The sequence below is a fragment of the Mesoplodon bidens genome (genome assembly GCF_964165515.1).
Source record: "Mesoplodon bidens genome assembly, chromosome: 9".
NCBI lineage: Eukaryota > Metazoa > Chordata > Mammalia > Artiodactyla > Ziphiidae > Mesoplodon > Mesoplodon bidens.
In genome coordinates this window covers 50,636,867-50,648,479 of record NC_138166.1, presented here as the reverse complement: position 1 = coordinate 50,648,479, position 11,613 = coordinate 50,636,867, and the positions used below count along the sequence as shown (strand labels likewise).

Below are 11,613 nucleotides of genomic sequence, written 5' to 3'. Positions count from 1 at the left end.
ACTTTACAATTTAGGTCATAGATCAGAGCACATCCAGATAAAGTCGTCACGGAGCTGGGGGAGGAATGGACGTCATTCAAGCTCCTGGCCTTGCAGCTGGATGTAGTATATAAGGGGGATGTCATCTCACTGCTGATTGAAGGAACAACTGAATTTATTTAAATTGTGTGTAAATTCTACGTTTTCAGATATTCAGAACAGATAATTGGATCAGTCGGTAATTGGCTATTTTATTTCCAAAACAGTCAAGAAGGTGCTAAGCATAAAGCTCGTCAAATGCAAGAAAGATGCTGAATATGCAACTGTCAGTGAATTCTTAGAAATGTATTTAATTACATTCTTTTTTTCTTCAAAGGAGAAAAAAATCAGTTATTCCATGTGGCCAATATTACTTCATTAAGGATTTAAATATATAGGTAATAAAATACAGAATCTCTTATAAGTATCCCAATTTATTCTAAAGTATTAATATCAAGTAATCCTGATCATTACATAAACACAGGTTTACCAATCTTTGATTTTATAGATTAACAAATTAAGTTAAATTAAAAAGAAATGTACAGACACCATTTTCACTGTTACAACACAGGGACAAACCACCACACACATAAACACACAAAAAAACAGAAGTATATTTTATGCCAGAGTTACTTTCTGTCCAGGTCGAAACACTGTTCCACTTTGATTTTTTCTCTTCTTTGGATTTTGAAAGCTTTCATACCTTAAAAAAAAAAAAAAAAAAGTGAGGTAACATTTAATACATGTAAATGCTAAACTTATAAAACAAAAAACAATGGTTTGTTCCCAGACAGAATTTTTTAAGAAACAAAAGAGAAATAGCTGGAAAAAAATATTTGCAAGAAAGTACAGGAAGTTGTTACACGTAAATTTTTTAAAGTTGAACACTCTAATAGAAAAAGAGAAAAAGGGGATGAATAGACAAGCCAGAAAAGATAAAATACAAATGGCAGTGATTAACATATAAAACATAATCCCTGTATTTTAATTGAAGAAATGTAAAATTTTAAGATATAACTTTTGTCCAATCAAATTGGCCAAGTTTAGAGAAATACTACAATATTTAACATTAGGGTGTGGTGAAGCTGGTACTGTTATAAGTATATTGCTGTTGCAAAATAAATTGTATGGTGTTTATGGAAGACAATTTGGCAATAGATTTCAAAAAATAGATTTCAAAAGCATTAAAAAATGTGAGTACACTGTGATGCAACAATTCTACCTCTATCCCAGTGAAATAAGTAAGGATATGTGCAAACATTCAGGTATAAGAATGTTCATTATCACATTGCCTATAGTGAAAACGTGGATGCAACTTAAATGTCCCCAAATTGGATGTTATGGTATATCTATATTATAAAATGACATTAAAAACAAAGTAGTAACGTATTTAAAATGCGGAAGAATATTAAAGATGTATGTATGGATGAAAGGGGGACTGCTCTACAGCAATATGTACAGAGTGTCTTATTTTAGTAAGAGAAAACATATAAGTATACAAATAAATATGCTTCGGGAGGTAGTGGGGTTAAGGGAAATTTCTGGGTTTTTTCCCCTTCTCTTTGTTTTCTGATTTTTCTGCAATGAGTACATATTATGTTGAAGGGGGGGCAGAATATGCCACCCTCAAAATGAACCACTTTGGTCTGTGGATTATTTTGAGCTGAAAGGAATCAAGACGTTTCAAGCAGACTCAGGAAGAGCCTTTTACCTCTCCTTTAACTGCCTAGAAGAATTTAGATAGGCGGCCTGCACCAGAAAGAGAGCTATTACGAGAGAGAACTTTTTTTATTAATCTGCGTGGCAAACATCTGCTCTTCTCATCTGCTGTGAATTGCCTTCTTCCCTTCTGAAGCCCCAGGCCCCTATCCCTTTCCTTAGCTCAGGGCAGTATATAAGCCTCAACTGGAGACTGCCTTTGAGTCTCATTCTTATGGGGTTCCTGTATGTACGAAATTAGTTTTTCACCTGGTAACATCTTACGTCAATTAATTGTTAGATCAGCCAAAGAACCTAGAAGGGAGGAGCGGAAAAATTTTCTATCCCTACAATTTGGTACGCATGGGGGGCTCCACTGGCTGGACACCACTTGCTCTGGGGCTGCAGGTGGGAGATCCTGGGACCTCTGACAAGAGCCAGCAGGTGGTAAGAATCCTTACCACGTCAATCTCCTGGAAGTGGTGAGAGTCCATTTCTAAATTTAGATTAGCAGGAGAGACATACTTGTGTAAACTAGCTCCTTAGGTATAGTGACTCTGGAAACGATCTGTTCTGAGTACTTTTGTTTTCTATTGATCCAATTCCTCCATGTTTATTGTTTTCTTTTGTCTCTAGCTTTTGTGTCACTTTTCATAAGGAGGAAAACCATAGTGTAGAAATGCAGGCATAGGTCCTTTGAGCCTGTTGTTCGGGCCAGCCTCACAGACTGGTGACTTCACAGTTCTAATGGACCTGCATCTGTTTAGACAAACTTTGCTGTGGGTCCCCTATATTTAAAAAATGGGTGAGGTTTCCCCTCGTCTTGTTCTGCCTTGAGAGCTTGGCTTCATGACCAATGAAAATATTCTCTCTGGCTTAACCAGAGAGAAGCCAGCCAGAAGATGCAAGTGTCAGCTTATAACTGGTGGGCAGCCAAACAGACTCAGGATCTAAGACATGAAGTGACAAGCAGCATGATTTTTTTTTTATATATATAGATCTTTATTGGAGTATAATTGCTTCACAATACTGTTAGTTTTTCTATTGTATAACAAAGTGAATCAGCCATATGCATACATATGTCCCCATATACCCTCCCTCTGCGTCTCCCTCCCACCCTCCCTATCCCACTCCTCTAGGTCATTGCAAAGCACCGAGCTGATCTCCCTGTGCTATGCAGCTGCTTCACACTAGCTATCTATTTTATATTCGATAGTGTATATATGTCCATGCCACTCTCTCACTTCGTCCCAGCTTCCCCCTCCCCACCCCGTGTCCTCAAGTCCATTCTCTATGTCTACGTCTTTATTCCTGCCCTGCCACTAGGTTCATCAGTACAATGTTTTTTAAGATTCCCTATATATGCACTGGCATATGGTATTTTTCTCTTTCTGACTTACTTCACTCTGTATGACAGTCTCTAGGTCCATCCACCTCACTACAAATAACTCAATTTCATTTCTTTTTATGGCTGAGTAATATTGCATTGTATATATGTGCCACATCTTCTTTATCCATTCATCTGTCGATGGACACTTAGGTTGCTTCCATGTCCTGGCTATTGTAAATAGTGCAACAGGCAGCATTCTTTTTGTCCAACTGTGCCAGTTCTTCGGATGTTTGTCTTAAGGTGTCCCAGCCCATAAGAGGCCTTTGTTGTCTCAACTTTCATTGTCTTGTTAGTGCTGGAGAAGTCCCATTCCAGTAACGCCTGCCCAGTGTCAGAGATGAGCAGGTCTGCGACTAGAGGAATCACACATTCTGGTGGGAATTCCGTTTTCACTATACCATTCTTACTACCTGTGACAATGAAGGTTTTTGCTTTCTTTGGCTAATTCTGGGAGTAAACTTTGTGGATCTTGTGAAAGCTACATCTTTTGCAGCCTTTGGGGACAGTTCTTGGGTTCATGGTTAAGCCATAAAGGGGCTTATGGGTTTGAGTCACCATTAAGATTAATATAAGACCGTATTTGTCAGTGGCCAGAGAATGGATCCTTTGAATTGGAAAAACTTCTGTTTTTGAGAAAAAAGTGAGCGAGCTCTCATGCTAAACAACTGTATTTCCATCAACAATTGTCTTTCCATCAACCGACGGAAAGACAAAATTAAAAAGAGGACACAAAGGAGTACAACAGCCAGCCTTGGGGACTCCCTTAACAGGAAGAACAGAAATGAGACTCAAAAGAAAAATTAAAGTCCACATTCCATGTAAATCCCCCTTCTCAAAACCTGGCCCTGTCTACCTGTTTTAACTTCCCTTTCAAGCTTTACAGAGAGCACTCTGGCCTGACTTCCAGGCAAGGGGTATACAGCTTACTTGTGTAGATGCTACAAGCCAGGAAGTGAATTTAGGAGAATCACCCAGGATGGGTGGTAAGGCTAGCACTGCTGTCCTTTACAAGTCCTCTGACTTTCCAGGGCTCTGTAATCAGGCTCTGCCACCTTCGGACCTTGCTATGCAGCATCCTTTGTGTATGTAGCCTGGACCGCCACTGCAAAGAATTCATGTCCCATGGATAGGAGCAGATCCAATAAATCATAAAGCCCTTTTGCCTGCACTTTCAGAACATCCTACCGAATTTAAAGAGGAGTTAGAAAGATTAGTGGCTATCTATAACCCCACTCACAGGGACCTTGACTGGCTGCTAAGGGGTATTCTGCCCACCTGTGATTACAGTGCAGCCATCAGACAAGCCAGATGACACCTGGGGAAAACCCCCCTCACAGGGTAAAGAGATGACCAGAATTTCTTTCAGGTTCTTCTACAAATAATCAGGAAGCGGACCAGCTCAAGGGCAATGCTCAGGGGCTGAGAGAAGCAATAGTAGAGGCTTTTCCTCCTAAGGTGAATTGATCCAAGGTGAATTGATCCAAGGTTGAATTATACATGCAGAAAAAAGGAAAGCATCTGAAGTCCTTTGAATGCTTTATCCAAAAATTTTAAAGGCATACTGCATTAAACCCTGAAGCTTCAGAACATAGGAATCTTCTCTTTAAAAAATTTTATTGAACTATAGTGGATTTACAATGTATTAATTTCTTCCGTACAGCAAAATGACTCAGTTATATGTATATATATTCGTTTTCGTATTCTTTTCTATTACTGTTTGTCACAGAATATTGCATATAGTTCCCTGTGCTATACAGTAGGACCTTGTTTATCCAGCCTATATAAAATAGTTTGCCTCTGCTAATGCCAAACTCCCACCCCTTCTCTCCTCTACCCCGCCTTCCTCTTGGCAACGACAGTTCTGTTCTCTATTATCTGTGAGTCTGTTTTTGTTTTGTAGATATGTTTCTGTTGATTTGTACCATATTTTAGATGCCACATATAAGTGGTATCATATGGTATTTGTCTTTCCCTTTCTGACTTCGCTTAGTGTGATAATCTCTAGGTCCATGCATGTTGCTGCAAATGGCATTATTTCATTCTTTTTTTTATTTTAACAGATGTAAACTATTTATTGAATATTTGCCACCAAATATTGTTAAATACGTTATCTTGCAGCATATCGCTTTCAAGTTAAAATGTCAGAAACAAACACCAATATTTACAATTCTTTTAAGGAATGTTATATAATGACACATTAAGGCGTAAATTCTTTTGGCTTATAATTCTTAAAAGAATGATAATAGCAAAAGTGATGCAAAATCTTCAGTGTGAGATTATGATTAAGCTACATTTTACAAAAATATGGTGTAAGATGGCAATAATCCCATTCAACATCCTGGATTATTAGATCCCTTCAGGAGGGACTGATAATTTATACAGTCAAACTTTAAAATTTACAGATAAAGGCAGTCCAATACTGCCACTGAGAAATACATCTCTTAACATATACAACTTTCAGGCCACAGTTTTGAAGGTCTGAAGTATCAAGTTGGTTTGATGAATTAGTCGGTTGGCACTTATGAACACATTTATTGCCTTGCCATCTTTAAAATAGGTTTTCAGAGTATCACTGAAACTTTTGGAGTACTTTACAAATTCTTTCTTTTGGTGTTCGAGTGCCCTGCGGTTCTGGTATTGATATTTCTTGAAGACACTGTTCACTGTATCAAGAAGTTCTTTTATTGCACTAGCTATATCCTTGATTGTCTGCAGAAACCTCACTCTGTCATTGATCTCATCTGGGATCTTACTGAGAATTTGTTTAAGTGCTCGTGCCTTTTCGTTTAGGTCCTGGAATTCTGGCTCTGGTCGTTCAATCATATACTCTTCTACATCATCAGCTGCCATTCGAAGAAGGGACTCTGTGAAGTTGACTTCTACACTTTTTTTCTCTAAAATTTTCATAATGATGTCTTGTGTGAGTCCTGGATTTTCTTTTTCAGCCTTAATGAAAGCCGCTCTCAGTGTCTGAGCTGCAGACAGATTTACTCGTTCTAGCTCATTAAACACAGGATACATGACTGCATAGAGGGGCATAGAAACCATGGAAGTGGTCTCAGCTTCATTCTTCATCTCTTCCATTGTCATCCTCATTCAAAAGCCAACTACAGTAGAAAAAGCAGTGCTAAAATGCAGAGGAATCTTCATTCACTGCAGCCTTTCTTCTCTTTTTTGTGATAAAACAACAGGGCACAAAACATATGCTGACCAGCAACTGAGGCAGTGACTTCACTTGCCACCTTTGGAGCCCTCTTCAACTCCCAGATCAATTCACTCCGGCGATGCCGGAAGGACCCGAGAGGAACCAGGCGTTGTCCGGAATCCTCTCATTCTTTTTTATGGCTAAGTAATATTCCATTGTGTTTATATACCACAACTTCTTTATCCATTCATCTGTCAATGAACATTTAGGTTGTTTCCATGTCTTGGCTATTGTAAATAGTGCTACTGTGAACACAGGGGTGCATGTAGCTTTTCAAGTTATAGTTTTGTCCGGGTATATGCCCAGGAGTGGGATTGCTGGATATGGCAACTCTATATTTAGTTTTCTGAGGAACCTCCATGTTGTTTTCCATAGTGGCTGCACAAATTTAAATTCCCAGCAACAGTGTAAGAGGGTTCCATTTTCTCCACACCCTCTCCAGCATTTGCTATTTGTAGACTTTTCTTTTCCCCCCTGCGGTACGCGGGCCTCTCACTGTTGTGGCCTCTTCCATTGTGGAGCACAGGCTCCAGACGCACAGGCTCAGCGGCCATGGCTCACGGGCCCAGCCGCTCCGCGGCATGTGGGATCCTCCCGGACTGGGGCACGAACCCGTGTCCCCTGCATCAGCAGGCGGACTCTCAACCACTGCGCCACCAGGGAAGCCCTATTTGTAGACTTTTTAATGATGGCCATTCTGACTGGTGTGAGGTGGTACCTCTTTGTAGTTTTGTAATTAGTGACATTGAGCATCTTTACATGTGCTTATTGGCCATCTGTATGTCTTCTTTGCAGTAATGTCTATTTAGGTCTTCTGCCCATTTTTCGATTGGGTTGTTTTTCTGTTATTGAGTTCTATGAGCTATTTGTATATTTTGGATACTAACCCCTTGTCTGTCTCATTGTTTGCAAATATTTTCTCCCATTCCATAGGTTGTGTTTTTGTTTTGTTTATGGTTTCCTTTGCTGTGCAAAAGCTTGTAATTCTGATTAGGTCCCATTTGTTTATTTTTGTTTTTATTTCTATTGCCTTGGAAGACTGACCTAAGAAAATATTGGTACAATTTATGTAATAATATTTTATGTCAGAGAATGTTTTCCTGTGCTCTCTTCTAGTTTTATGGTGTCATGTCTGATGTTTAAGTCTTTAAGCCATTTCAAGTTTATTTTTGTGCATGGTGTGAGGGAGTGTTCTAACTTCACTGATTTACATGCAGCTGTCCAACTTTCCCAGCACCATTTGCTGAAGACACTGTCTTTTTTCTGTTCTATAGTCTTGCCTCCTTTGTCGAAGATTAATTGGCCATAGGTGTGTGGGTTTTTTCTGAGCTTTCTATTCTGTTCCATTGATCCATATGTCTGTTTTTGTGGCAGTATCACACTGTTTTGATTACTGTAGCTTTGTAGTATTGTGAAGTCTGGGAGGGTTATGCATCCTGCCTTGTTCTTTTTCCTCAGGATTGCTTTGGCAATTTTATGGTTCCATATAAATTTTAGGATTATTTGTTCTAGTTCCATGACAAATGTCGTGAGTAATTTGATAGGGATCACATTAAATCTGTAGATTGCTTTGGGTAGTGTTGCCATTTTAACAGTATTAATTTTTCCAATCCAAGAGAGTGGGATATCTTTCCATTTCTTTGAATCCTCTTTAATTTCCTTTATTAATGTTTTGTAGTTCTCAGTATATGTCTTTCATCTCCTTGGTCAGGTTTATTCCTAAGTATTTTATTTTACTTTTTTTTTTTTTGCAGTACGCGGGCCTCTCACTGCTATGGCCTCTGCCGTTGCGGAGCACAGGCTCCGGACACGCAGGCTCAGTAGTAGTAGACTCCACGACATAATGCCTTTGTCTAGTGTTTACATTATATATATATATTTGCTTTATATTTATGAGTATTGAGTATTTTACTAGAGGAATGTAAAATGTCCATTTAATTTAAGAATGCATGCTTCTGGGACTTCCCTGGTGGTCCAGTGGTTAAGACTCTGTGCTCCCACAGCAGGGCGCCCAGGTTCGATCCCTGGTCAGGGAACCAGATCCCGCATGCCACAACTAAAAGATCCTGCGTGCCGCAGTGAAGATGATCCCACGTGCGGCAGCCAAGACCCAGCACAGCCAAATAAATAAACTAAAAAAAAAGAAAAAGAATCCATACCTCCACTACCTCCTGAAACTACTGTAGACGACCCATTTCCATTGCTTTTACAATCAAAACTGATTCCTAATCAATCATATCAGTTCTAATCTTAAAAAGTTAATGGCTAAAATATTAGATTTTGTTTTTCTCTTCTCCCCTTATTTATTCAAAGGAATAAATTTATCCCAATTTCAGTTGAAATAAGAATGATTCACTCACAAATATTTATTATTTATTTATTGAATGATCACCAGTACAAGGCGCACTGTTCTAGATTACAGCAGCGAACAACATGCCCCAAAACCTGGCCTTTTGTGGAATTTTCAATATAAAGCGGAGGCAACTGGATATAGTCAAACAAACAAAAAACCTGCAAGTTAATAGCTGGTGCTCACATTAAGTGTTCTCCCAGTCAGACTCCTAATAGATGACTAGATTTCAGGTTAGGAATTATTTTTTTAGTTTTTATTTTTTTTTAAGATGTTGGGGGTAGGAGTTAATTAATTAATTAATTTTTTTTACTGTGTTGCGTCTTCGTTTCTGTGCGAGGGCTTTCTCTAGTTGTGGCAAGTGGGGGCCACTCTTCATCGTGGTGCGTGGGCCTCTCACTATCGCGGCCTCTCTTGTTGCGGAGCACAGGCTCCAGACGCGCAGGCTCAGTAGTTGTGGCTCACGGGCCTAGTTGCTCCGCGGCATGTGGGATCCTCCCAGACCAGGGCTCGAACCCGTGTCCCCTGCATTAGCAGGCAGATTCTCAACCACTGCGCCACCAGGGAAGCCCCAGGTTAGGGATCATTAATACTGACTAGGAAAACATCAAAGGATGATGAGCTCATCACTTAGTGTCTGAAATAAAAAATAAATAATGCTGAATTTTTTGCTTATTTTAGTAACTATGAGCTATGCCTGTTAGGCCCAGGCTCCTTAGCAGAGCAGACTGCTGACCTTAAACGTGGGGTTTCCTAGAAGCTAGAAGTTCAGAAGTGGGCAGACTTTGTGAGCTACAAATAGGATGATGTCATCCATAGCAAGAGTCTTTTGGGTGAGGTTGGTGTTGGTTGGCTGGCTCTCAGAGGCCTGTTTTTTGGAGTGACAGACCCTTCAAGCTAAGGTCCCCTGTCACCCAAAGACTAGTGACATGAACCCACAAGTCTTTGAGCATCTCTTTGTTTTCTAGACCAATAAAACCATCAATAAATTCCTTTCTGATTCAAAGGGCCAGGGTTGGGTTCTGCTACTTACAGCTAAAAGCTTGATGGATACAGAAATGAGTACCAGAAGTGGTTGCAGGCAACAGACTTTGAAGAAAATTAGGGGACATTTGGGACTGGTTATCTGCCCTAGTTAAAGGCTGAGGGCAAGGAAAATCCACTCTGTATTAAGGGATGTGGATTTGGCATACCATGACGTGCAGTGGCAAAACAGCTAACTAAAATATCACAAATTATTCCCGGGAATGAAGTACCCATTGAAGGGGTTGCTGCTATGGAACAGTATGAAACACATGAGGATTTCAAAAGGGTGAGTTGAATATAGCACTAGAGAGCTTAAAGAGAAAGACAAGCTCAGATGTTTATACTTTTAGCTCAAGGCATAGGCTGAAAATCAGGGATTTGTATGAAGGCTAAAAGAATCCCTTTCCTTTCTGAGCCATGAGGCTGAAAATCAAATGCAGAGTTTAAAAAAATTTTTTTTAATTTAATTTTTATCTTATATTGGAGTATAGTTGATTTATAATATTGTGTTAGTTTCAGGAGTACAGCAAAGTGGTTTAGTTATATATATATATATCTCCATTCTTTATCAGATTCTTTTCCCATGTAGATTATTACAGAGTACTGAGTAGAGTTCCCTGTGCTATACAGTAGGTCCTTGTTGATGATCTATTTTATACACAGTAGCATGTATATGTTAATCCCAAACTCCTAATTTTTCCCTGTCCACCCCCTTCCCCTTTGGTAACAGTGAGTTTGTTTTCTAAGTCTGTGAGTGTATTTCTGTTTTGTAAATAAGTTCATTTGTATCATTTTTTTTAGATTCCACATATGAATGATATCATATGATATTTGTCTTTCTCTATCTGACTTACTTTGTATGATAATCTCTAGGTCCATCCATGTTGCCGCAAATAGCATTATTTCATTCTTTTTTATGGCTGAGTAATATTCCATTGTATATATGTACCACATCTTCTTTATCCATTGCTCTATCGATGGGCATTTAGGTTGCTTCCATGTCTTGGCTATCGTAAATAGTGCTGCAATGAACATTGGGGTGCATGTATCTTTTCAAAGTATGGTTTTCTCCAGATACATGCCTAGGAGTGGGATTGCTAGATCATATGGTAGCTCTATTTTTAGTTATTTAAGGAACCTCCATACTGTTTTCCACAGTGGCTGTACCAATTTACATTCGCACCAATACTGTAGGAGGGTTCCCTTTTCTCCCCACCCTCTCCAGCATTTATTGTTTGTAGACTTTTTGATGATGGCCATTCTGACTGGTGTGAGTTTATATCTCATTGTAGTTTTGATTTGCATTTCTTTAATAATTAGTGTTGAGCATCTTTCCATGTGCTTTTTGGCCATCTGTATGTTTTCTTTGGAGAAATGTCTACTTAGGTCTTCTGCCCATTTTTTGATGCAGTTTTTTTTTTTTTTACATCTTTATTGGAGTATAATAGCTTTACAATTTGGTGTTAGTTTCTGCTTTATAACAAAGTGAATCAGTTATACATATACATATGTTCCCATATCTCTTCCCTCTTGTGTCTCCCTCCCTCCCACCCTCCCTATCCCACCCCTCTAGGTGGTCCCAAAGCACCTAGCTGATCTCCCTGTGCTATGTGGCTGCTTCCCACTAGCTATCTACCTTACATTTGGTAGTGTATATATGTCCATGCCGCTCTTTCGCTTCGTCACAGCTTACCCTCCCCCTCCCCATACCTTCAAGTCCATTCTCTAGTAGGTCTGTGTCTTTATTCCTGTCTTACCCCTATGTTCTTCATGACATTTTTTTTTCTTAAATTCCATATATATGTCAGCATACAGTATTTGTCTTTCTCTTTCTGACTTACTTCACTCTGTATGACAGACTCTAGGTCTATGTACCTCATTACAAATAGCTCAATTTTGTTTCTTTTTATGGCTGAGTAATATTCC

The 11,613-nt window shown here is 39.2% G+C and overlaps 2 protein-coding genes across 3 annotated transcripts in view; both read right to left on the bottom strand.

Moving 5' to 3' along the window:
- Positions 1-218: 218 nt before the first annotated feature.
- PEX1 (peroxisomal biogenesis factor 1) overlaps positions 219-11,613 on the bottom strand; it is a 79,332-nt gene continuing 67,937 nt past the window's right edge. The window contains exon 24 of one of the 2 annotated variants that reach the window (XM_081243405.1): positions 219-721. In XM_081243405.1, the coding sequence (XP_081099531.1) occupies positions 637-721 (85 nt within the window). In that variant the 3' untranslated portion in view covers positions 219-636. The remainder of the gene's footprint in view (positions 722-11,613) is intronic. The other variant, XM_081243406.1, reaches the window with a different exon arrangement.
- LOC308622569 (programmed cell death protein 10) lies at positions 5,229-6,402 on the bottom strand. The gene has a single exon (XM_081244088.1). It carries the CDS (start codon positions 6,200-6,202, stop codon positions 5,564-5,566), a length of 639 nt encoding a protein of 212 aa, XP_081100214.1. The 5' UTR covers positions 6,203-6,402; the 3' UTR covers positions 5,229-5,563.